The 25,674-nt window shown below is 39.7% G+C and overlaps 1 protein-coding gene across 1 annotated transcript in view; it reads left to right on the top strand.

Annotated features, from left to right (window-relative positions):
- The first annotated feature begins 455 nt into the window (after nucleotides 1-455).
- The window catches only part of tfcp2 (transcription factor CP2), a 47,297-nt gene continuing 22,078 nt past the window's right edge, over nucleotides 456-25,674 (top strand). Inside the window, exons 1-6 of the mRNA XM_008103531.3 lie at nucleotides 456-547; nucleotides 2,383-2,694; nucleotides 19,260-19,411; nucleotides 20,145-20,221; nucleotides 22,890-22,995; nucleotides 25,273-25,379. Of these exons, the coding sequence (XP_008101738.1) occupies nucleotides 2,573-2,694; nucleotides 19,260-19,411; nucleotides 20,145-20,221; nucleotides 22,890-22,995; nucleotides 25,273-25,379 (564 nt within the window). The 5' untranslated portion in view covers nucleotides 456-547; nucleotides 2,383-2,572. The remainder of the gene's footprint in view (nucleotides 548-2,382; nucleotides 2,695-19,259; nucleotides 19,412-20,144; nucleotides 20,222-22,889; nucleotides 22,996-25,272; nucleotides 25,380-25,674) is intronic.

The raw sequence follows: 25,674 nt of genomic DNA, 5'->3' as shown, positions 1-25,674 counted from the left end.
TGGCAACACAATATAGGGAGAAGTCTTTGGAGTCTTCATCGAACCACAAACCTCAGTATTGCAGTGTTTCCATAGCCACTGAAGTGGAATAATAGCGCTATAACAGTACAGACTCGAACTCCCGCTATTTGATCTTCAGGGGCCCCTGATGTTAGCCTTCCCCTTTATATGGAGCGTGTTAGACTAATCCACAGATGCTGAGCCACTCCCAGTTCCCCCGCGTTCAAACTCCCCGAATCTCCCGCCTCCCGTCTTGCGCTGGGCTCCCGGTAACCCTACTTCAAAAAACCCCGCCCATTTCCACCTGAACCACACCCCTAGGCTGGCCTCCACCAATGCAGAGGGGACGTTTCTCCCTTCTCGCCATTTTATTGGTTGGTTGGAGGAGCGAACGGAGAAAGCGCGCTGCTATTGGCTGGAAGGGGCGACGCGGGAGGAGGAGAGGGCGGAGCTCGACGCGCCGGGCTTGCTGCATGTCTAGCGGCGTTCTCCATATTGAGGAGGCCGCGTCTGGGCGGGCAAGGAAAGCGGGTCGCTTTCGAACAAGGTGTTTCTCTCTCTCTCTGTGTGTGTCCCCCCCCTTTTTCTTCAGAGTGGTACATCCCTTGGCTTGGTTCGGAGGCTGGCCTGGACGGTTGAACTGTGAGCCGCGGGGGTGGGTCGCTCAGTTGTTTGGCAGCACAGGCGCTGAGGGGACGCTGACCCGCAGCGGGAGGGCCTTGTATTGAGCACTGAGGGGGGGGGTTCAGGGCCGAAGGGCGAGCCTGGGAACCGGGTTTGTTAGCCAGGCTGAGGAAAGGAGGCGTGTTTGGGTCGGTGGGGTTGCGGGTGAGAGAAGGAAGAGGAGGCCATTGGGAGGTTGCTTGATGGGAGACGCATTACCTAGTGAGCTGCTGAGGGGGGACATAGTCCTCTGAGGGTTAAGGGAAGACCCCTGAGGAGAGTCATTGGGAATATTATTATTATTACCACCTGTATTATTATTTTATTATCTCTCTTCCTCAAGACCCGCGAGGTGTGTGATTTTTGATGTAATAATAATAATTCTCTTCAGGATCCCGAGAAGACTGATTTTGAGTATTATTATTATTATTGCCTTTCTTATTACATTATTTCTTACCTCTCCTCAGGTCTCCTGAAGAGAGTGATTTTGAATGTAATAATAATAATTCTCTCCAGGATCCCGAGGAGACTGATTTTGAATATTATTATTATTATTACTATAGCCTTTCTTATTACGTTATTTCTCACCTCTCCTTCTTGGGACCCCTGAGGGGTGTGATTTCGGATGTAATAATAACAATTATTTTATTTCTTCACGCCTCTTCAGGATCCCAAAGAGAATTTGAGTAATATTATTATCATTAGTTTTATTATTATTTTATTTTTTACCCCTTCTCAGGACTTCTGAGAAGTGTGTCTTTGAATGTAATAATTATAATTCTGTTTCTTACATACCTCTTTTCTTCAGGATCCTGAGGAAACTGATTTTGAGTTTTATTATTGCTTACCCACCTCTCGTATTCAGGTCTCTGTGTAGGGTGATTTGAAGTGTTGCTGTTATTATTATTATTATTATTATTATTATTATTATTATTATTATTATATGATACTATAGCATCATTCTATTTCTTACCTTCAGGACTCCTGAGGAAAGTAATTTGGAGTTTAAGAGAACATTCCTTTTATTTCTTAGCTGCCTCTTCTCAAGCCCCTTTCCACGCATCCCACTTGCTAGGAGCAGTTTGGGTGCTTGACAAAGCCATTCAAACAATTAAACAAGATTGCAGGGCCCCTGAGGTGGATGATTTTGGGTGTAATAATTATAATTCCATTTCTTACACACCTCTTCTCTTCAGGACCCTGAGGAGACTGATTTTGAGTTTTATCATTATTGTTTCCCCACCTCTCTTTCTCAGGTCTCTGTGGAGGGTGATTTAAAGTGTTGCTACTATTATATGATATTTTATCGTCATTCTATTTCTTACCTTCAGGACTCCTGAGGAAAGTGATTTAGAGTTTAAGGGAATATTCCTTTTATTTCTTAACTGCCTTTCCTCAAGCCCTTTTCCACGTATGACACTTGCTAGGAGCAGTCTGGGTGCTTGACAAAAAGTCAGTGCACCATTCAAACAATTAGCCAAGGCTGCAGGACTCCCTGAGGAGGGTGATTTTGGATATAAGCAAATAATAATAGTAATAATAATAACACATTTTTATTTCTAATCTGTCTCTCCCCAAGCCTCTATTGCATGCATGACTCCCGCTAGAATCAGTCATGTTTGAGGAAAGTTAGTTGGGATACCAGGAGGAAGGTGTGTGCACTATACAAAGGGTTAACTGGCATTACAGGCTTTGTTTACAAAGGCTTTGCTTTTAAAGGGGAGTGGGTGCCTAAAGGGTGCCCCGTCTGAGACTTATGGGACCCCTAGACTGTTTTTGCTCTAAATGGAGTTGCACTGGGAATGACCTGGCCCCTGAAGACCTGCAAAGGGCCCACTAGAAGTGTGTGTTGAATGTGCTGGAGGAATTGTCTGACTGCCCCTAACCAGTGAGCTCCTGAGGTGCCAAAATGGCTTGGGCACTGAAACTACCCCTGGCGGATGAAGTCATCGAGTCGGGCCTGGTCCAGGATTTTGATGCCAGCCTCTCTGGCATCGGCCAAGAGCTAGGAGCCGGTGCCTACAGCATGAGGTAAATAAAGAAAACTACTCCTTCTTACAAAGCCTCTGTTTGTAAGAGGAGACTTGGTGGATGGAGATCCTTGCAGAGCCTGTGAAGATTTGTTATACCTACCTTGTTTCCCCTAAAATAAGACATCCCCAGAAAATAAGACCTAGTAGAGGTTTTGCTGAATTGCTAAATATAAGGCCTCCCCCAAAAGTAAGACCTAGCAAAGTTTTTGTTTGGAAGCATGCCCGCCAAACAGAACACCAGAGCATGCAGGATCAGCAAATGTACGTACCATAGAGTGTTGTACATGAAAAGAATGGTAGTAACAAGAAATTCTTGATAGGATTCAGAGTTTGTCTGGTTATGCTGATTTGTGATGACAACTACTGTACAGTATATAATAAACGTTCTTTTTTTGTTCGACAATAAATGTGACTTCTTCAAGGAAAAATAAGACATCCCCTGAAAATAAGGTCTAGCACATCTTTGGGAGCAAAAATTAATATAAGACACTGTCTTATTTTTGGGGAAACACGGTAGAATATGGAACTGACTTTTGCCACTTTGATTTGGTTGTCTGCTGCCTTGTTTGTAATTGTGTCAAATGGTTGTGGTCGCTCCCCCACCCCCACATCTGGATTAAGACAAGCATTTGATCCGTCATAGACCACTTCTGAACAGGCTTGCTTCCTGTTTCCACCATCTGCCATTTGTGTGGGTGCATTTTTGTGCTCTAAAGAGAGAGGTAACCTGGTGCATTATTCTGTCATTAAAGTTCAGGCAGCCTTTCCAGTAACTGTATTTGTGTTTGCTTTCAAGCCACCTGTTGATTTATTTAGAACCCCATGAATTTCTTAGGCAAGGAAGTGGTTTTGCCAGTTCCTTTCTGAAAAATATAGCCTACAGCATCTAGTATTCAAGATCAGGATCCCATCCATTTACTAAGCAGGGCTGACTCTGCTTAGCTTCCAAGATGAAACGGGATCTGATACCTTTAGGATGTTTAGATCATACCCCCTTACTTGCAGTGTACACCCATTCTACAGGAGGAGCAGCAATTTCTACCCAGTAACAGTAGCCTAGGCCCCTGGTGGCGCAGCATGTTAAAGCACTGAGCTGTTGTACTTGTGGACCGAAAGGTCGCAGGTTCAAATCCGGGGAGCAGAGTGAGCGCCTGCTGTTAATCCCAGCTTCTGCCAACTAGCAGTTCGAAAACATGCAATAGGTACTGCTCCAGCGGGAAGGTAATGGCGCTCCATGCAGTCATGCCAGCCACATGACCTTGGAGGTGTCTACGGACAACGCCGGCACTTCAGCTTAGAAATGGAGACAAGCACCAACCCCAGAGTCGAACACGACTGGACTTGCTGTAAAGAGAATGGATTGTTAGAGATGTGAAAGTAGAATATACTGGTCTCCAAAGTAGAGGATCATGCTACTATGACCAGGTTTTATAATCTATATATATATAAGAGTGATGGAATCCTGGCGACCACCAAAACAACAAAACTAAACACCCCACAACCTCGAAAATTGACAACACAACCCATCATCCATGCCTCTCGGTTGATACAACAAAAAGAAAAGAAAAATAAAGTCCTAATTAGAGGGAGAGGAATAATTGTTTTTATCCAATTGCTGCCAGTTAGAAGGCTAAACTCTGCACATTTGGTGTCCTAGCAACCCATTCACCCAGGGGACAGGCAGAGTTAGGCCTCAGGCCTCTTCCACACTGACTATAAAATACAGATTATCAGATTTTAACTGGATTAGATGGCAGTGTAGACTCAAGGCCCTTCCACACAGCTATATAACCCATATAATCTTATATTATCTGCTTTAACTGGATTATCTGGACTCCACACCTTTACCCTTTACCTTAACTACCACCAATTTCTCAATACTTAATTTGCCATACCACCATACTTCGCCACAGCAACGCGTGGCCGGGCACAGCTAGTTTATTATATAGGTTAAGTTTCTGAAACTAATGTGGATTGGGCATTGGAAGAGGTCCAATGGGTCATTTGTCCAGTCATCTGCTTGGTCCAGTCTCCAGCTAAAGTATTATCAGCTGATCATTCTCCAGCCTCTTTTCGAAGACATCCAGAGAAGAAGACCTTGCCACCTCTTTAAGGCAATTGATTCTATTGCCGGAATTGTTTTCACTGTCAAGCAGTTCTATGTAAAGTTAAAGTGAAATTTTATCCTTCTGTAACTTCACCCCTTGGTCTTCTCTTCAAGCTGAACATGCTCAGTTCCTTCAGCCTCTCCTCATATGTTTTGTTCTCTTATAATCCACATTGCTCTTCATTTTCTAGTTCTTGAACCAAGTTCAGTATACTAGGGCTATAAATTCTTTCATCTGGAAACTATATTTGTTAATCAGGCTAAAATAGTATTTGCCGTCTTTGCTGGAACATCATACTGCTGGCTCATGTTCAGTTTATGATCAACAGTAATCCCAAGGTCCTTTTCACATTTGATAATGTTGAGCCATATATCATATTCCTGTGCAGTTGGTTTTTGTAGCCTAAATGTAGAATTTTACAGTTGTCTCATGAATTTAATGTAATTTAATTATGTTTACTAGTTTATCAAGGTCTTTATACATTTTGTTCTTATCTTTAATTGTGTTAACTACTCTTCCCTGTTTTGGTATCATCTGCAAATGTGATAAAGATTCCTTCTACCAAGTCATTTAAATAGATAAAAATAATGACAAACATTGATTCCGGGACAGAGCCTTGCCACAAACATGATTAAAAAGAGATATAAGGTCCAATCTTTCCAAACTAACAGTCTTTCCTTTTTTTAAAAAATCATCTCACAAATTTGGTAGATGAGTGAAGTACTATTGATGTCATTCATGTGGATTACAACAAAGTGTCTTGTAAGTCCCATTATGATATCGAGATGGGCAAACTCACTAAATATGAAATAGGTGGAAATGCCATAAGATTGTTTCATAACTGGTTGAAAACCATGTTGAAAGTCTTGTCACCTGTGGCTGTATTTCAGATTGGAATGAGTTAAAAGTGGAGTGCCAGAGGATTCTGTCCTGGGACAGAAGCTTTTAATACATGCAACAATTCTCTTCAGCTTATTGCTTGTCACAGTTCATACATTAGCTTGGTCCCACTTGGCTCTTTACGCTATTATGGCTATCAGGAAAAGTTGTTTAGCATATAATCTGAACCAGAGATTGCTTTTTGTTCTCTTTTCAAACCATGAATGATAAATTGAGAACAAACTTGATTTCTGGTCTGGTTGGTAAAGGGAGCAACAGGTCAGGATCCCTGATTTTGATGATGTGCTTAGCAAACTCTTCCTAGTTTATTCAGCTCATTTTGTTAATGGAAGTGATGTTGTTATCTAGTTCTTGATTACAATGTGCTTTTTGTTCTGTATAAACATGGCAATCATTGTCTCTAAACCAGGATATAGATTTAAGCCACTGATGACCCATCTGCCAAACAAAGAAGAAACATAACTTAAATGAAAAGTTGCAGTGAATGCAGTGAAAGGCACAGTGTTAAATCTGACAATTGATGGAGCTGGCATTTGGTTCAGAATTCAGCACACTTTCAATATCTAACATTTAATAAAAGTGTTGTGTTTTTAAGCCATATAGCTACCCTGTTTCCCCAAAAATAAGACATTCCCGAAAAATAAGACCTAGTAGAAGTTTTGCTGAATTGCTAAATATAAGGCCTCCCCTGAAAGTAAGACCTAGCAAAGTTTTTGTTTGGAAGCATGCCCAGCGCCTGCCAAACAGAACACCAGAGCATGCAGGATTGGTAAATGTACATACCAGTTGTACATGGAAATGAAGATAGTAACAAGAAAATCTTGATAGGATTCACAGTTTGTCTGGTTATGCTGGTTTATGATGACAACTATTGTACAGTATATAATAAATGTTATTTTTTTTGTTCAACAATAAATGTGAATTCTTCTTCATGGAAAAATAAGACATCCCCTGAAAATAAGACCTAGCACATCTTTGGGAGCAAAAATTAATATAAGACACTGTCTTATTTTCGGGGAAACACGGTAGCAGTCTAAGATGGACCGCTTATGAGCCATACTTGTTAAACTCTTGCAAGCCAGCAGAATGACTGAAATGTTTGAAGCTTGTCCTCTTCTATTTCTTCTAGAAATGAATTATTAAAATTAAAATTCATTTTGGTGACTTCATAAGTTCAAGATTTGGAAATTCTTTTAGCTATCCATGGTATAAGAAACATTTTAGCAGTTAAATATCACCTATTTCTCAGTTCTTGGTCTACTGAAGACAAATGTAAAGCAGATTTTCTATAAATAGTACAGTAGTGCCTCTGCTGTAGTGAGTTTTGTTGATTTTTGTTTTGCATTGGTTGATGCTTATCATGTCATCCTGCAATAATCCCTCAAGACAAATGCTTTGAAGAGATGTTTTGTGCTCTGTCCTAGTCCCTCTTTTGTCATTAAGGACTCTCTTGCTTCTTCCCCATCTCTTTTTTTACAAACTTTTAGAAGCCTTACCTTTGCTGGTTGTAGTTTGCTCTGAGCAGATGAATCCCTTCCTACTTTCCTTGTATGTTCTTTTTACTTATTTCTAAGATGAACCTGGGTCTGTTTTTGAAGACCTGTGAAGGTCTGGTTTTTGCACTGATAGAAGATCTTAAGCCACATTTTCTGGCTACAGAATCCCCATAAAAGTTCAGTGAAAGGATGATGGGGCTATCCATGTTTACTTCAGTGTCCATTGATTATACGGTATCTTCTAACCAGTTATGGTGACAACAATACTGAGATATGGGATTCAGTCCTGTGGCATAAATCAAGATTGGAGATAATGAGCCCGCATCTTCTTCTAATTCAGGTTGTTTAGAATTCCCACTGATGGTACTAATTTTGGGTTGCTTAGTTTGGCTTCCTCTACCATACTCCTCTCCATAAATAATTAAAAATTTTATTACACAGTGGGTGAGATGTGAAGCTGACCTTCTGGGAATTTTGAAGCATTGAACCAGAGTAGTACTGAGAATTTAAATACTTCTTACTGAGGTGTATTATAATCTTCTCTCAGAAGTGGCCATACTGCAGTTCAGGGAATATAGGTAATGCTGTGTGACAGTTTTGTATGACGACTTCATTTGGAAAATGTAGTATGGGTTAAAGTTTTTTTCAGCTGCTTTTGCAGACCTCCAATATCAGGCCTTTTCCACATCCAGTTCTGATCCATGGCTAATGGCCTTGATAATCATCTGGGATAGAGAACCTTTTAACCAGATGTCGAATTTGCGTGGTTACATAAGCTCCAGGCAATACTGCTTGTTGTTTTCTGTTGAAATCATTTTTGATGTTTTGGTCATTCCTTCATCAAGAGAGCATTTTGGGGGCACACAAGAGATGGATTGTAAGAAAAAGGAGGGCATATCCCAGTGCTGTGATTGAAGATGCTTGCTCTACTCTAAAGTATATATGCCCCTTATTCTGTTATGAATATCATAAAGCACATTGCTGGAGTATGTAAACTGCCGAATTATATGCTGTGTGCCTGTATCCAGAGAAGTGGGTCTGTTTTTCCACTGAATTTCACATGTTATTTCTGTTGCATTTTACGTATCTGCAAGGATGGGCAACTACTGTACATGCTGTTGGCCCTTTCTATGCATGGATTCAACTACTCACATCTTGAAAATATAAGAAATATAAAAAAGCAACACTTGATTTTGCCATTTAAATAAGATAGGCTATTTACTAAACAAGTGTATGTAATGAGACTAAGAATCCACAGATATTGGAATCCGTGCGGTTGGGGTGGTTTTAGAACCAAACATCCATGGATACCAAAGACACACTATTTTTCACAATTTATCTACTACTCCCCCCCCCCCCCCCCCGGGAGTATTATACTGGTCCACATATTTATGATACTTTTTTCTGCATGCATGTTCCGGGTAATATAAGTATGTGGCAGAACAGGGAGCCTATTGTTCAAAATACATGGTCTTGGTCATCCTTTCATCATGTAGCTCAAAATATACTATTTCACTGTTAACATCTCTTCCGCATCAACTGAAACAGTTTGACATGGGGCTAACTTAATTCTTGTATTCAAGACTTCAACAGTTTGTTGGCATGAGGTTATATTGACTTGATCACCTCGCTACCATTTTCTCTCAATTCTGTCACACTTAATGTTTAAAGTATCTTAACGAATGTTATCAGGTATGTGGATAAGATGGCACACTATTCAATACTTATTTGATCTCTAAAAGCTTTGAGAGGGGGGATTTCCCACAGAGGTTTCTAAGCTAACTTTGAAACATAAAAGCATCAATGACATAAGAGGATGCATCTACTTATGATTAAAGAGCGGAAATAGAGCTTCATTTGATTTAGCATCTTTAATTGACTTACATTTTACTAAACAATTTTTTTAATGTTACAACAACTCTAGGGTATTTGAATTGAAATGTGGCAGGGAGATGGAAGCACAATAGTTTTTAGAAATCATGTTCACACAATTTCAGAGCTTTTATGAGGAAATTACATTTATTAGAATACTAGCTTGGCGACTCAGCGGTGCCTGGGTTATGTGAAAAGGGCATTTGACAGCTGGGTTATTTGTTGGCTGGATTCAGGGTTCTCTGAATAAGGATGAACTACAACTCCCAATATCAAGTTCAATTCCCACAAACCCCTGCAGTGTGTTCAGTTGGCCATGGGACTTCTCTGTGCCAAGTTTGGTCCTGGTCCAGTGTCGGTGGGAGCCACAGTTTATTTATTTGCTATACTTTTACCTGGCCCTTCTCACCTTGGAGGGGACTCAGGGCGGCTTACAAAATGGCAATAATTCAAAACTATTTAAAACAATTACAAATAATTACAGAAATGTCATTTAAAATACACATTAATTTACAGTAAAACAATTAAACCATCGGCATCACATGATCCAAGGGCAAGGTCCGGGCCGTTCCATTGGGCAAAGACTTTATCTGGATGCAGGTGAACTACAACTCCCAAAATCAAGGTAAATTTTCCCCAAACATCTGCAGTATGTTCAGTTGGTCACAGAGGTTCTCTTTGCCAAGTTTGGTCCCAGTCCATTATTGGTGGGATTCGGAATGCTTTTTGATTGCAGGTGAACTATAAATCCCAGTACCTACAACTAACAAATGTCAAGGCCAAATCCACCAGTATTCAAATTTGGGCATGTTGGGTATGCATGCTAAATTTGGTGCAGATCCATTGTTTGTGTTCACAGTGTTCTCTGGGTGTAGGTGAACTATAATTCCTATAAATCAAGATGAATTTCCCCCATAGCCATCCTGCATTTTTTTGTTTGTCATTGGGTTCTGTGTGCCATCATTGGTGGAGTCAAGAGTGTTCTCTGATTGCAGGTGAACAATATATCCCAGTACTTACAACTCCAAAATGTCCAAGCCAATTCCCCTCAAACCCCACCAGTATTCAAATTTGGGCATATCAGGTATGCATGCCAAGTTCGGTCCAGATCCATCATTGTTTGGGTCCATAGTGTGCTCCAAAGACCTCCAGTGTTTTTTGTTGGTCATGAGGGTTCTGTGTGTCAAGTTAGTTCCAGGTACATTCCCCAGGACCCAGTATCTGGGTTTGACTTTCTGCTTGGCCATGGAAGCTTACTGGGTGCCCTGGGGCAAATCACCCTCCCAAACTCAGAGCAATGTGATGGCAAACCCCTTCTGAACAATTCTTGCCAAGAAAACCCTGTTATTGAGTTACTTTGGGGTCACTGTAAGTTGGAAATAACTTAAAGGATACATAGAGAAATCTAGAAAATAATATCAACATTAATGTAGTATTATCCATGTTCTTTAGAAATTACATGTTTACAAAAAACAAACACACAATGTATATGTATGGAAGTATCAACTCTATAGGTAGATATTCAGAATGTACATGGTTAATGTCAGAAAACAGTAAAGAGAAAACGTTGAAACAGCTATTTCTCTATAACCTTTTATAAGCTTGAATAAAGAAATGAGCTTCACCGCTCTATACATACTTGCCTGGCTGAATTCCCCATTGAAATTAGTGAGATTTATTTCTGAACAGATACCGAATTGCATGTCCCTTGCAGAACTGCATGTATAGATTGTATGTCTAGTTTTCTATAGGACAGTTGATTGTGGATAAAGATGGACTCGGAGAGGGAAACAGTTATACTAAATGGAAAACCTTGGTACTGCTTCTCATGAGGGACAAAATGGAGCTGTGAAGATGCTTAGACTATACTATACTTTGAAGATGATTTCCATGATATTTGAAATTTATTTCAGTCGTGTACTGTGTGAGGGTTTTATTTTATTCTTTTGCATTTATATTCTGCCCTTGATAATATTAATAGTGTATTTAACTAGCCAGAACTTTGCCTGATCAGCTCTAAGAAAACAAGACTCCTGCTAGAATAAGTTAAGAGATCTCATCTGAAACTGTAGTGATTACCCTGTTTCCCCGAAAATAAGACATCCCCAGAAAATAAGACCTAGTAGAGGTTTTGCTGAATTGCTAAATATAAGGTCTCCCCCGAAAGTAAGACCTAGCAAAGTTTTTGTTTGGAAGCATGCCCAACGAACAGAACACCAGAGCATGCAGGATCCGTAAATGTACGTACCATAGAGTGTTGTACATAGAAAAATTGGTAGCAATAAGAAATTCTTGGTAGGATTCATAGTTTGTCTGGTTATGCTGATTTGTGATGACAACTACTGTACAGTATATAACAAATGTTCATTTTTTTGTTCAACAATAAATGTGAATTCTTCTTCATGAAAAAATAAGACATCCCCTGAAAATAAGACCTAGAGCATCTTTGGGAGCAAAAATTAATATAAGACACTGTCTTATTTTCAGGGAAACACGGTATTACACTATAGTTCTTTTCCTTTCAAACATGGATTTCTTCCCCATATACACACTGATTTTACCTACAGTCCAATTGTTATTGCTAACTAGACTTCTATTTTTGCTAATTCAACCGTTATTTAAAACTACCCAAAATCTAGGTTAGCATTAGGATAAAAGGTTCATTCTTTAGACAGGAAGAGTTAGTAGATGAGTTCAGAGTATTACCTCTAGTGATATACTATTTAATATAGCCTGTACTGTGTGGATTTACTGTAGGTATGATAACTTTAATTTGTGCTTGGCAAAAATCCAATATGTACAATATATCAAAAACATTGATATCCCTTCTGTTAACTTGAATGTTCTCAAAAATCAGTAAGGGAAAAAAAAGGCTGTTCTGTAACTTGGGTTCGTGTCATCCAGTATAAATTCAACTTCATCCAGGAATAAGTATCATGCTGTTTGATACATTTCCTTTATTACTGTAGTGTTAACAGATTGTGTGTGTGTTGGATTTATCTCTTCATTCCTTAAGCAAGACAATATTCTATTTCAAAATAATTCCTTCTAGGTCTAGAAGACGAGGTGGGGTTGTAGATGGCAGCCAGGGTTCAGTCCACCAAGACCGACATGGGTGGTACACAACCTTGGCCATGTTCAACTATGGGATAGCAGAATTTATTGAAAAGAAATGTATGCCTGCTATTGTAAATAATGTGGGCAAGTCTTTTGGTCCAGATATAATTTGAAAACAAATTAGTTTTAGACTTCTGGTTGAAGATTTTCCTTATGGGGTTCTAACATCAAACCATATTGAAGACAAGGTGTCCTCGCACCTTGCTGTCTGTGTTGAGGTGCAGTGTTCAGTGTGATCTTTGTCAGCTCCACTTCTACTATTCCATCGCCTTCCTCATTGCTTCAATTCCTCTGTGTCTGCTACAGGATTCCAGGAAGGAGTATGTTGTTCTGACTCTTTAATCCTTGCCTTTCAATATCAACAACCTTGAGAAATATTGCTTTTCTTTTAACTCACGTCTTCTGGCATATGAGGGATGGGAGAGAAAAAGTGTTAGGCTTGGTGGATTAATCATTGCCTCTCAAACTACTTGAATATGGAATTGTCAGTTTTTGTTTTTTAATGTTCTTTGGGCTGACACTATATGTCAATATCCTACACTTGGGTTCTTAAATATTTTCTGGAATCTTAGTGGACCTGCAATTGATGGCTTGTGGATTGACAGTGGTCCTCAGAACATTGGTTTAAATCACTCACACTACCAGATTGTACAACTATAATTATGTCAGTGCAAATTCATGAAGTTACTATAAGTTGGCAGAGGACTTGAAAGCATGACTGACAGAATTACAACTAAGCCAAAGTCACTTCTTCCTTCCTATCACCCATATCTTTGTCATTTTATTGTCTGTGATGTGGCATTTCTACGAACCTATAAAGGAAGAGAAAATAAGTGAAAAGGGAATCTGAGAAAATTCCTTTTGTTACATGTGCAGTAGTGATGACTGGGGCAGAAGAAACACATGGTTTTGAAATACGCACAACTTGGTATATTTTCAAGATATATCATCCATACACAGAAAGAAAGGTATGCCCATGTAGTTAAACACAGGAATACTAACAATTACGTACCTATAGAAGATAATATCCAAAATATGTTGTCCCTCGTTCTGGACATACATTCGTAGTTGCTGTGCAAAGTTATCCATTGCACTCACTAACATTTGCCCTGGCACAGTCGCGATTTCTTGAGAAATGGCATCTTTTATGTCCTCTACTGTGTGTGGTTTTCCTGTACACACTCTGGGTTTCAGATACCTCCATAAGAAGAAATCGCAAACGGATAAATCGAGTGAGCAAGTGGGCCACACAATATCGACAAATCAGGAGATCACGTGTTTGGTTAACATCCATTTCACTATGGCCGTCGATGGTCTCCCTGTGTGTGCTGTTGCACCATCCTGTTGAAAACATATTCCGACAGGAAGTCCCCATGTTTTCATATTGGAATGAACAAAGTCAGAACATTGCGAAATAGTGAGAGGATGTCACTGTCATGGTGTTGTCCTCTTTAAAAAAAAGTGAACTGATGCTTCTGATCTGTGTTACACCGCACCATATTGTGACCTTTGGGCTGTGAAGAGGCCATTGATGCAGCTCTTGTGGGTTATTCACTGCCCATTACCTGCATTTCTGTTTATTCACAGAACCATTCAAGTAAAAATGTGCATCATCACTCATCATCACTACTGTTATCTTTGGCCAAAATGGCGAGCATTTCCAGACAGAATACCTTGCGTTGTGTGAAATCCCTGGGATTCAACTGCTGCACAGTCATTATGTTGTACACATGGAAGTGCAATTCTGTCTGAAGTATGCCCCTTGGGGACTTGACATTTGCAAAGCTGCTGTGAGGCGCTGCACAGAACATAGTGGACTAACAAGAACTGCTCACCCTCACCACTTCCATGTTTTCAGGTGTCCGTATATTTTGGGGAAGGCCAGGTATCTTTCTCTTCATCATATTTCTTATGGCCCAGAATGCATGAACCGATTGCAGTAGAATGTTGAGATTGGGTATTACTCCATGTCACACAACATTGAAATGTTGTTTGAAGAGATGTTGAACAGTCACCACAAATTCACCATTTAAAAAAAAACTGCTCGACTGTAAACACATGGTGCTCTGCAGCTCACAGCACCATGGCTACTGATACAGCAATGTCTGCCCTGGCAGCTGGTGGGGGGAGGTGGCTGTCTCCCCTCCCCTTCCAATGTATTACCCATTTGAAAACATGTATTTCTTCTGCCCCACCCTGTATTAAATACATAAAGTGCATTGTCTTTTTTCATACCTCTGCTAATAGATTGAAATTTGTGAATACAATTCAATTGGGCTATTTCTCTTTCTACCCTTCCTTCCTAATTTCCTTGTTGAAAAACTATGACCTTCAAATCCTTTACTTTATATTGCACGGGGTGGGGCTGGTGGTGATGATGATTAAGGTCTTGCCATTTATAATGTCTGATTTTTTTCCATTTGACTTCTTGCGTATAGGCTGTCCTGTTTGTCTGGGATTCTAGCTACTGCTCATGTTTACAAGTGATGCTGATTGGTAAATGTGGCAGATCAAACAGGAATATAGTACTTCCAAAGTATCATTAAAGCAGCTATAGCAACCATGGTTTATAAATCTAGTGTATGTTAATGAATTCCTAGTAATCTTCACTAATCTCCTTGATGAAAGGATCAATTCTAAATCCCTTTTTTTGTAGCATCAGCATTTAAATGACAAACTGCTTCCTGTTTTGAAGAGCTTGGTGCTAAAATGTACCCTTTTGGAGGGAAGCAACACTTCTCACATGTTACTTAAAAGGAATACTGTGCTATTAGCTCATAAATGCATTGGTAGCAAACATGGCCCATGGTCCAGAAGCAAAATTATGTACCGTAGCTTATTAAAGGCAATGATTTGTTAGATAAAGCCTGGCAAAACCCTTTAATTATCCTTTTCAAATTAAATTGTTAAAGAGTTGTCACGCAATGGCAGAATAGGTGCTGTATTCAGCATAGAGGATTGCTTGTAAAGTGCCTTGCTAATCATAGAATCATAGAATAGTAGAGTTGGAAGAGACCTCATGGGCCATCCAGTCCAGCCCCCCGCTAAGAAGCAGGAAATCGCATTCAAAGCACCCCCGACAGATGGCCATCCAGCCTCTGCTTAAAAACCTCCAAAGAAGGAGCCTCCACCACAGCCCGGGGGAGAGAGTTCCACTGTTGAACAGCTCTCACAGTGAGGAAGTTTTTCCTGATGTTCAGGTGGAATCTCCTTTCCTGTAGTTTGAAGCCATTGTTCCGTGTCCTAGTCTGCAGGGCAGCAGAAAACAAGCTTGCTCCCTCATTGCTATGACTTCCCCTCACATATTTATACATGGCTATCATGTCTCCTCTCAGCCTTCTCTTCTGCAGGCTAAACATGCCCAGCTCTTTAAGCCACTACTCATAGGGCTTGTTCTCCAGACCCTTAATCATTTTATTTGCCCTCCTCTGGACGCTTTCCAGCTTGTCAACATCTCCCTTCAACTGCGGTGCCCAAAATTGGACACAGTATTCCAGGTGTGGTCTGACCAAGGCAGAATAGAGGGGGAGCATGACTTCCCTGGATCTAGACGCTATACCCCTATTGATGCAGGCCAGAATCACGTTGGCTTTTTTAGCTGCCGCATCACATTGTTGGCTCATGTTTAACTTGTTGTCCACGAGGACTCCAAGGTCTTTTTCGCACGTACTGCTGTCAAGCCAGGCGTCCCCCATTCTGTATCTTTGATTTCCATTTATTCTGCCGAAGTGAAGTATCTTGCTTTTGTCCCTGTTGAACTTCATTTTGTTAGTTTCTGCCCATCTCTCTAGTCTGTCAAGATCGTTTTGAATTCTGCTCCTGTCTTCTGGAGTGTTAGCTATCCCTTCCAGTTTGGTGTCATCTGCAAACTTGATGATCGTGCCTTCTAACCCTTCGTCTAAGTCGTTAATAAAGATGTTGAACAGAACCGGGCCCAGGACGGAGCCCTGCGGCACTCCACTTCTCACTTTCCATGATGAAGACGACGCATTGGTGAGCACCCTTTGGGTTCGTTCGCTTACCCAATTACAGATCCATCTAACCGTAGTTTTGTCTAGCCCACATTTTACTAGTTTTGTTGCCAGAAGGTCGTGGGGGACTTTGTCAAAGGCCTTACTGAAATCCAGGTACGCTACATCCACAGCATTCCCTGTATCGACCCAACTCGTAGCTCTATCGAAAAAAGAGATCAGTCTGGCATGACTTGTTTTTAGTAAATCCGTGTTGACTATTAGCAATGACCGCATTTGTTTCTAAGTGTTCGCAGACCACTTCCTTAATGATCTTTTCCAGAATCTTGCCTGGTATCGACGTGAGGCTGACCGGATGGTAATTGTTTGGGTCGTTCTTTTTTCCCTTCTTAAAGATAGGGACCACATTCGCCCTCCTCCAATCTTCTGGGACTTCTCCCGTTCTCCAAGAACTCTCGAAGATAGTTGCCAGTGGTTCTGAAATAACTTCCGCAAGTTCCTTCAATACTCTTGGATGTAGCTGATCTGGCCCTGGGGACTTGAATTCGTTTAGAGAGGCCAGGTGTTCCTGGACAACTTGTTTCCCTATTTGGGATTGGATTTCCCCCAATCCTTCGTCCATTCCATGTTGCTGAGGTTGAAGATGGCTTTCTTTTTGTCAGAAGACCGAGGCAAAGAAGGCACTAAGTAGTTCTGCCTTTTCCTTGTCCCTTGTCACCATCACCCCATCTTCTCCTTGCAGTGGCCCTATCGCCTCCTTGTTCTTCCTTTTTCTACCAACTTAAGCAAAAAAGCCTTTTGTTGTTTTTTATGTCCCTGGCAAGCCTGAGCTCATTTTGCGCTTTAGCCCTTTAATGTTCCCTGTTTCATGTCAACATTTGTGGGCATTGGAGTCCTCACTGTACACCTTTAACATTCCAATTCTGAAACATTAATCTTTGATAAAACCTGGAACTGTCCTTAGGGCAAAAAAATACAAACTTCAGTCTGCTCTTTACCTGTGGTACTCTCTCTACTGCATTCTAAATATCTGTAGTCATAAGAGCTAGAACCCCACAGGAACCTACAAGATTGTATCGGTTTTCAGGGTCAACTTTGACAGATACATATTCTCAGCATTTAATAACATGAACTCAGTAGTCATTTTAAGCTCACTATTGGTCATCCAGTGGGACAAAGTTATGGCTGTTGTTCCTAGCCTCCTCCTCCCTCCCAGGACATTTAGTCTAATATGAATTCTCTGTTGAAGATCAGTAGCCAAGAGTGCCAATTCCTAGAAAGCAGAGGGACAATGGCTGCATTACAGTCTTCATTAGATATGCTGTAGAGCAGAGCTTTCCAAACATTTCGTGTTGGTGATATACTTTAAACATGTATAATTTGACAACATAGTTATTCAATTTTACTAGTAAAACGGAGATTAAAACCCCTTATAAGAGACACTGACACATACATAAATTGTAATAATGAAATGTATGAGAATACAACATGTCTGATTTCATTTATATATATTTAAAATATATGATTTGTTGCTTATTTCAGATAGAGTGAGAGAATTCTTTTTACGTTCGTATGACACACCTACATATTGCCATCAACACTTTAACATGTCATAACACACCATTTGGAAAGCTCTGCTACAGTGGGCCCACTTTCTCCTCCAAGTTGTTAGACTGCAGTTTCTTTCGACCTAAAATTGGTGATGCATACTAGGGCTAAGTGGAATTGCAGTCGACAAGTTGCAGGCCCGAGAAGAGTCATCCCTACCTACCGTAGCTAGTTCTTCTCAGTGTTGATAGTTGGGCATATCCTATACTAGTTCAAAGGGCAGTGTGCTTTTTCCACCAAAGTTCCTTGGAAAAACACTGTTTTTATAAGCTTTGCTCTAATATATTCCAAAAAATATCCCTGTTCAGAACATTGATTTTGGAACAAACATCAGTCTCTTCACTCTCTCCTTGTCAAACATTTCAAAACTGGCTCTAAATTTGAAGGGGTTCAGTTTCATGGAGCTTCTAGGAAATGCCAAGTTCAGGTCATGTGTATGCAGTTGTAAGCTCTCCAGCCAGCTCTAATGACTGGATATCATGAGACACAGTTCAGGTCTCTATCAGCATTTTGAAGGACTGATTCACATTTCTTTCCCCTGCAGTAGAGAATATATGATCCGTAATTAGAACATGGAATGATATTGTCGGTTCAAGATTTAAATTGCATGCAGATTGAATAAATGGTTTAGCTAATCCTCTAGCTAAACAACTTTTCCTGGGGAGTTTCTGGGTGTAGTACTAACCACAGATCTGAAATTCAGCAGGTTTGTGAAAGTCAAATCCTGTCAGAAGGAAAATCAGTCTTTTTCTGATTATTTCCCCTCAGTTGTAAATCTTGCACGTCTTCTTATTAATCTCTGGCATGGATTCGAATATTCAATTTAACTTCCATTGACTAAGGGAATACTGTAGTACTTACGTAAGAGATGTGATGACTCAGATCTACCCTTCCTTTGAAGCCTTGGGATTCTCTGCAGATTTCTGCCTTCACATCACACTCCCCTTTTTGAAAAGACTGTCTATTCAGGAAGAGATTCAATCTTAGCCAATTACATGGTAATGTGGTAAATTACTAGTGTATTTTCTCAAGCTTCTAAAATTCTTATGAAAAGATAAGGGCTATAAAAGCAATGGACTGGCTGACCTATGTTGCCAAGATACAAACTGGTTTGTCTATTTGTACAGACAAAACTATTCTCCAGCAATTTTATAACCTGCAGATCTATTTAAACTGCTTTATGACAACAGTATGGATAGGGAGGCATGGAAGAAAAGCTACATCTTTTAACATAAGCCCCTTGTGCTTGATCAGATGCCTCCTGTAATAATAGTTCTTGCTAGATTAGAAGTTGGACATGAGGTGTGTATCACTGCCCTCTGTCTTCTTTTTTTCTGGAATATACTGAAAATACACTCTTGTTTTAGTGCTGTAAAGTGCTGTATGGATTTGCTTGAGTTTAAATGCAGATACGTACTCAAACTACTAATTTGAAAAGTGAAAAGTAAGACCAATGCAAACAATTTTTCTGAACACACATTTGTCTTCTAGTGATGTCCTTGCCCTACCCATCTTTAAGCAAGAAGAATCTAACTTGCCTCCTGACAATGAGAACAAAATCCTGCCTTTCCAATATGTGCTATGTGCTGCCACTTCCCCTGCTGTGAAACTTCATGATGAAACCCTTACCTATCTCAATCAAGGTGAGCTTTCAGTGACCAGAATACTTGGTGGAGAGGGTTTTTTTTATAGTTGTGAGTGGGTGCACATCACTGTGAGATATCTAAATCTGGATTAGTGACCAGGAGTGTGGGGAGAGAAAGGATGATCTGTGTAGCCACATTACTTTTTTAATTGAAATAATTTATGTGCTGCCATCCAACAAAGTTTTGGAACTAATTAAATTGACCAGGCCAGATCCTAAGTGGCTACTGCTTTAATCAGTTTCAGTTATAAAGAAAAGTGATTGTTTCAATAGATTATATCTGTAAATATGTGGACAACCACACATTCTTTTATTGCGAAGTTCCCCTTTTTGGACTCACCTCCAAAAGTGTTCAGGCATTAGGGAGAGTTGATAACAGTTACTCAAGCCTAATAACAATAACAACTACAACAACATTATTTCTATATCCCGCTACCATCTCCCTGAAGGAACTTGGGGTGGCTTATAAGAAAAATCAAGCCCAGCACAACAAAGTTTACAAACTAAAAACACATTTAAAGACATAATAAACATAACAATCTGATTAAACAATTAAAAACAGCAGAGTATAAAAACAAACATTAAAATGAGTTAAAACAAATCTCAAAAACCAATATCAACTGTTTCCCTTTTCTTTCAATTCAATTCAATTCTATTTGAATTGATAACTACTGAAGTCATTTATCATTGTTATTTTTTGGTAGTAACCACAGAGATATTTTCTTCCTCAGGCCAGTCTTATGAAATCAGAATGCTGGACAACAGGAAAATGGGAGAATTGCCTGAGCTAAATGGGAAGCTTGTAAAGGTGAGTGTGTGTAGTAATCTGTCATCTCCCACCCAGGTAGTGCAGTTTAAACAAGTTTCCACAAACTATTAAGGACCAAAAGCCAAGTGCCATTGAGTCCTGGCGCTCCTCTGATGCAGATAGTGCAGCCACTACTGATTCCTGTAGTATAGGGATGATAAACAGTAGAGAGAATAGTACAAGGTACAAGGACCAAACAATCAAGTTGTTAGTGAATAAGAAGAGGCCAGTACTGGTGAAAGAAGGACTGCTGATAGTGGGTTAAAATCAGGGCTTGAACTACAATGAAACGGCAAACAGAAATTATGATTGGGTATTAAATGTACCTGAAGCCTGTAAATCTGTTTATTCGGGTTCCAGTTGGAGAAAACGTTATGCCAGACTAAAAAGCTGCATTTTCTGAGTTGCCAAAAGGCAAAAGTTCTGCTCAGATTAGAACAAATTTGCTTGTTAAGGAAGCTAGGTATTGCAGTCTTGAATCAAGGTTAGAAGGGTATTGCTTGCTGTCACTTGCGTAGTAGAAGGGATGGACAACATACCAGTAAAATATTGGTTGGCCAGCAATTGACTTATAGTCGGGTTTTTTTTTTGTTTTGTTTTTTTACCTTCCATGGGGAGTGCCCAGGACTCTCGGGAAGTCTCTTGGTCCCAGTCAAATGTATAATTTGAACCACGTGTTTGCTTTTTAATTTTGCTTAATTAAGAAAGAAAGACAGAAAGATATTTTGAGAAAGGAAGGGAAGACAGAGAAACTGAACCTGGAAGCACTATCCAGAAAGAGGTTATTTTCTCTGATCTACCCTCCCGCCCATTATAATAGCCTCTTGCTTTGGATCGAGAATCTTCCATTTCAAAGCATGCTACCTTGCAGATGAAATAATTCCAGGTTAGATAAGAAGTTCTGTAATTTCTCTCAGTACTCCGTCCTTTCTGCCTAAAACGAACATGGCAGTGTTCCAGACAGGGATCAAACAGATTGGATGATATTGGAACAACTCCCTCTGAGTCAAAGATTTGAAATACAGTAGAGTCTCACTTATCCAACACTCGCTTATCCAACGTTCTGGATTATCCAACGCATTTTTGTAGTCAATGTTTTCAATATATTGTGATATTTTGGTGCTAAATTCATAAATACAGTAATTACTACATAGCATTACTGCGTATTGAACTACTTTTTCTGCCAAATTTGTTGTGTAACATGATGTTTTGGTGCTTAATTTGTAAAATCATAACCTAATTTGATGTTTAATAGGCTTTTCCTTAATCCCTCCTTGTTATCCAACATATTCGCTTATCCAACATTCTGCCAGCCTGTTTATGTTGGATAAGTGAGACTCTACTGTAGTATAATTAGCAGGAGGCTTGCTGAGTTTATTAATAAAAGGATTGTCTTGTGGTAACAGTTTTACAGTGTTTGTTTAAAACACTGTGCGGGGGCTTGTGGTGTTGATAATTTGAGAACATTATTTGCTGTATCCCTCATAGGTTTCAGGCAAGGTGAACAACCGGCTGTGTGAACAAAACAGTAGCTGGTGATGGCAAAAAGTATTACACACCAAACTTCATGTAGTAGTTAGTTATCCCACTGTCTCATCAAGGATATCTGTCTGCATTTGTGTCTGTCTTTTCTTTTCCCCAGGTAGGGATGTTTAGTCTAGAGATGCAGGCTAGTTTCTCAAGTTCCTTTATCCTATCCTGCTTTTTTTCCCCTTCTTTTTCCACACTTCAAAAAGTGTGTTCTGCACTTAGATGGAGAATAACTCTTGGTTATGGTAGCTTCTCTTTAGGTTCAAGAATGTCTTTAGAAAACAAAGGAAAAGAAAACTAGACATCGATAGATGACTCTTATCAGAAGCCTTGCCTTTCCTTTTCTTTGTTTTGTTTTGTTTTGGTAGTTTGTGGCTAACACTGTCCAAGGTTTGTTCTTCCAGAATTTCCACTTATCTTGAGTATGGTTCACATCACCTATTTATGTTTACAAAATTGAATGGCAGCCCGACATTCTAGTTGGAAAGTGCAACTTACAAATAGAAATCTCATATTGGTCCAATCTACTGACACTGTAAAACCCTCACTGCAGTTCTGTCATTTAGGTTTCGCCTGAAGGGCAGGGAGTGTTAGATTCATGTCCTTCTTGCCAGGAGAAGAACCTGACTGTAATTGCTTGTACCATATGCAAATAAACATGCTGCCTTCATACAGTCCCTCAGAATCATAGTAGAGTCTCACTTATCCAAGCTAAACGGACCGGCAGAAGATTGAATAAGCGAATATCTTGGATAATAAGGAGGGATTAAAGAAAAGCCTATTGAACATCAAATTAGGTTATGATTTTACAAATTAAGCACCAAAACATCATGTTATACAACAAATTTGACAAAAAAGTAGTTCAATACGCAGTAATGTTACGTTGTAATTACTGTATTTATGAATTTAGCACCAAAATATCACGATATATTGAAAACATTGACTACAAAAAGGGCTTGGATAATCCAGAACCTCGGATAAGCGAGGCTTGGATAAGTGAGACTCGATAGTTTAAGTAAGGGTGCTTTCTGGAACAAAAAAGTCTATGCCCAACCCCACAGTGAGATTAAGTTTGTCTAAATGAACCAAGTCTCAGAATATGCACTGTAACCAATCAGAAAATCTTACTGTTGCTTAGAGTATATTTAGAGTGGTGTTCCATGATCGGCGGCTTCAGTATACAGAGCATCAACAGCTGGAAGGCTGGAGGTGGAACAGGCCCGGTGACAGAATACTGGATATTGGTAAGTGGTTTATGCAAATCTGAGATGGATTGACTTGGTTATGTGCCTAAACACAGAGTCATGTACCTAAATAGAGTTGCTGCCCTCATCTAGACTTGCTAGCCTTGAATTCATTGCTGAATGTTAAATCAATATTTAAGCAAATCCTGCAGATACAGTGGTTCTGTTCTGGTTTGGACAGGTAGTTGGATTTAGGCCATGTAGTTTTAAGCCTAATAAAATGCTTTTGGGATGGTTTCAGGTCATGCTTAGATTTTGGTTTCTTGCCCTATGTGCAGGGCTCAAAAGCTGTTGTTCTCCAAAAGTGAAATAGCATGATCTTTCTAGCTTCTATCTCTCCCTCCCTCTGTCTGTGTATGAGTGTGTGTGTGTGTGTATACACACATCTTTCTTTCCAACCTTCCTCCCCTTTTCTCTCTTGCTCCCTCTTTTATACTGTCTCATATAAATATGTCTTAGTTCAGTCATATAGACTGTGTTGAGCTGCCTGCTCAACACCTTTCTGCAGCAAAGTAGTACTCTGCTTGAGATTCATTGTCACTTGGAATCCATAATACATCCATGTGGGGGTAGTTCATAGAATCATATAGTTGGAAGAGACCCCAAAGGCCATACAGTCCAGCCCCATTCCACACAAGAACACACAATCAAAGCATTCCTGTCAAATAGCCATTCAAAAACCTGTACTGAAGGAGGCTGTAATATATTCCGAGTAAGTGTATTCCACAGCTTTTATCCTCAGAAAGTTCTTCCTGATGTTTAAGTGCAATCTCTTTTCCTGTAGTTTGAAAGCATTTTGATCCCTTCTACTTTTAATCATTTGAGACCTGCCATTCCTGTGGTGGGGATAAATTGGTTTTCACTGCATTAAATTAGATGTTTGTACATGCCTGTGCCCACATGCAATCCTGCCTGCAATCTGGTATTAACGTTACCAGGATTGCACTTCAAATATTTAAAAACCTTGCCACTCTTCAAGCCTGTGTAAAGTTCTTAGTATGATGCTGCTCTTGTTTTCAATCTTACGATTGTTGGACCTAGTTTTCAAAAATCCTACGGCAATTGATTTTGTTTAAAAGTTATCTTTCAAACAAAACAGAAGAGAAACATCCTTTTTTACTAGTTCTCTTTCACTGATGGAAATTATGATAGCTTTTTATGTTCCATACAAATATAGAATTGGGCATGTCACTCATATTTAGAAAAACAATATGTTCGTTCTTATAACCGTAAATAGAGGTTTGAAATTATGTTGCCATAGTTTGATAAAATCTTAATGTTGGAGGTATAAGATTGTTAGGATAAGATATAAGTAATGTCAAAGAGATCTAGTACAGTGTAGTAATGTGACTGTTAAAGTATGACTCTGGAGAACGGGGTTCAAATTCCCACTTAGCCATGGAAACCATTGGGAAGCCTTAGGCAAATCATATCTCAGAAGAAGAAAAAGGCAGCTTCCCCCTGGAAAAAGCCTTGAAATACTGTGATAGGGTCACCAACTAAAAACATGAATAACAGTACAGTATTGGTGCAACTCAACTACTATGCTTAAGATATTGGTGCAACTCGGCTACTAAATTGCTCCTTTTGTTCTGTTCCATTTTGAATGAATGTATGTGTATGTATGTGTTGCTAGAGTTTGCAAATCTATGATAATACTTCAGGTGCTTACGAGAGGATTTTTTATCATGTGTAGTCCTCCCCCCCCCCCAAATATCAAATAATTACTAATAATTCATACAGGTCCGATAACTATACCTCTTTTGTGTGTAATTGTGGTTTTTTTCATGCATAGAAGAACGAGTCTTGTAAAATTAATTTGGAAACAGCTTACACAAGGTCAGTCAGGTTAGATGAAATGTTATTCATACAACTAGCAGTTCCATAAATGGATCTCAAAAGCAAATCAGAGGTGTGGGGAATGAGTTAACACTTTGTCTCTCTCAGCAGTCCTGACATTCTGTGTTGTCAAAGAGTTGAAGCTTGCTGTGCCTACATTTACTTTTGATAAACCATTCATGTTATTGCTAATTGCTTCATTCCATTGCATCTGGTATCTTTCTTATTTCATTATTTCATGCCTTCTACTGTGGAAACTTGCAAGATAATGGGGTTGATTTCAAGCTTGTTTTTACGCGTGGGTCTCTTTCCAGACCCAAACCTATTCAATTTCAACATCACATGCCTGCAACCCATATCCTAAATATTCTGCTTCTTTTAGGTCCATATCCCACCCTTGGTCTAAAGTGTGTGTTGCTTTTCTTTGTTTTTTCTCAGATATTCCAATGTCTGTGGGGATAATAGATCCCAGGGCTAATCCAACACAGCTGAATACTGTAGAGTTTCTTTGGGATCCTTCAAAGAGGACTTCTGTATTTATACAGGTAAAGCAAGTGTGTAAAAAGAGTGCTTTGGCACTTAATGGGTTCTGTAGCAGAGGTGCAGAACTGTTTCTGGTGTGGAGACCAAATCTTAGTTTTGCAAAAGTTGCAGGGAATTCATTGTAGTAATGGGTTGAGCTAAGTGGGACCAGATTCAGTTCTTTCAAATCTTGACATTTCCTCCACGAAGCTCAGTTGCATGCCTGTTTATTTCTGAATAAGCTCCGATGCAGCAGCATTCCTACCTTTAAAGCATAACTTATTCAGATACAAAGTTTTTAAAGTTAAAATATCCTAT

This window comes from Anolis carolinensis, unplaced genomic scaffold (assembly GCF_035594765.1).
Source record: "Anolis carolinensis isolate JA03-04 unplaced genomic scaffold, rAnoCar3.1.pri scaffold_20, whole genome shotgun sequence".
NCBI classification, from domain to species: domain Eukaryota; kingdom Metazoa; phylum Chordata; class Lepidosauria; order Squamata; family Dactyloidae; genus Anolis; species Anolis carolinensis.
This window is presented reverse-complemented; position numbering and strand designations above follow the sequence as displayed.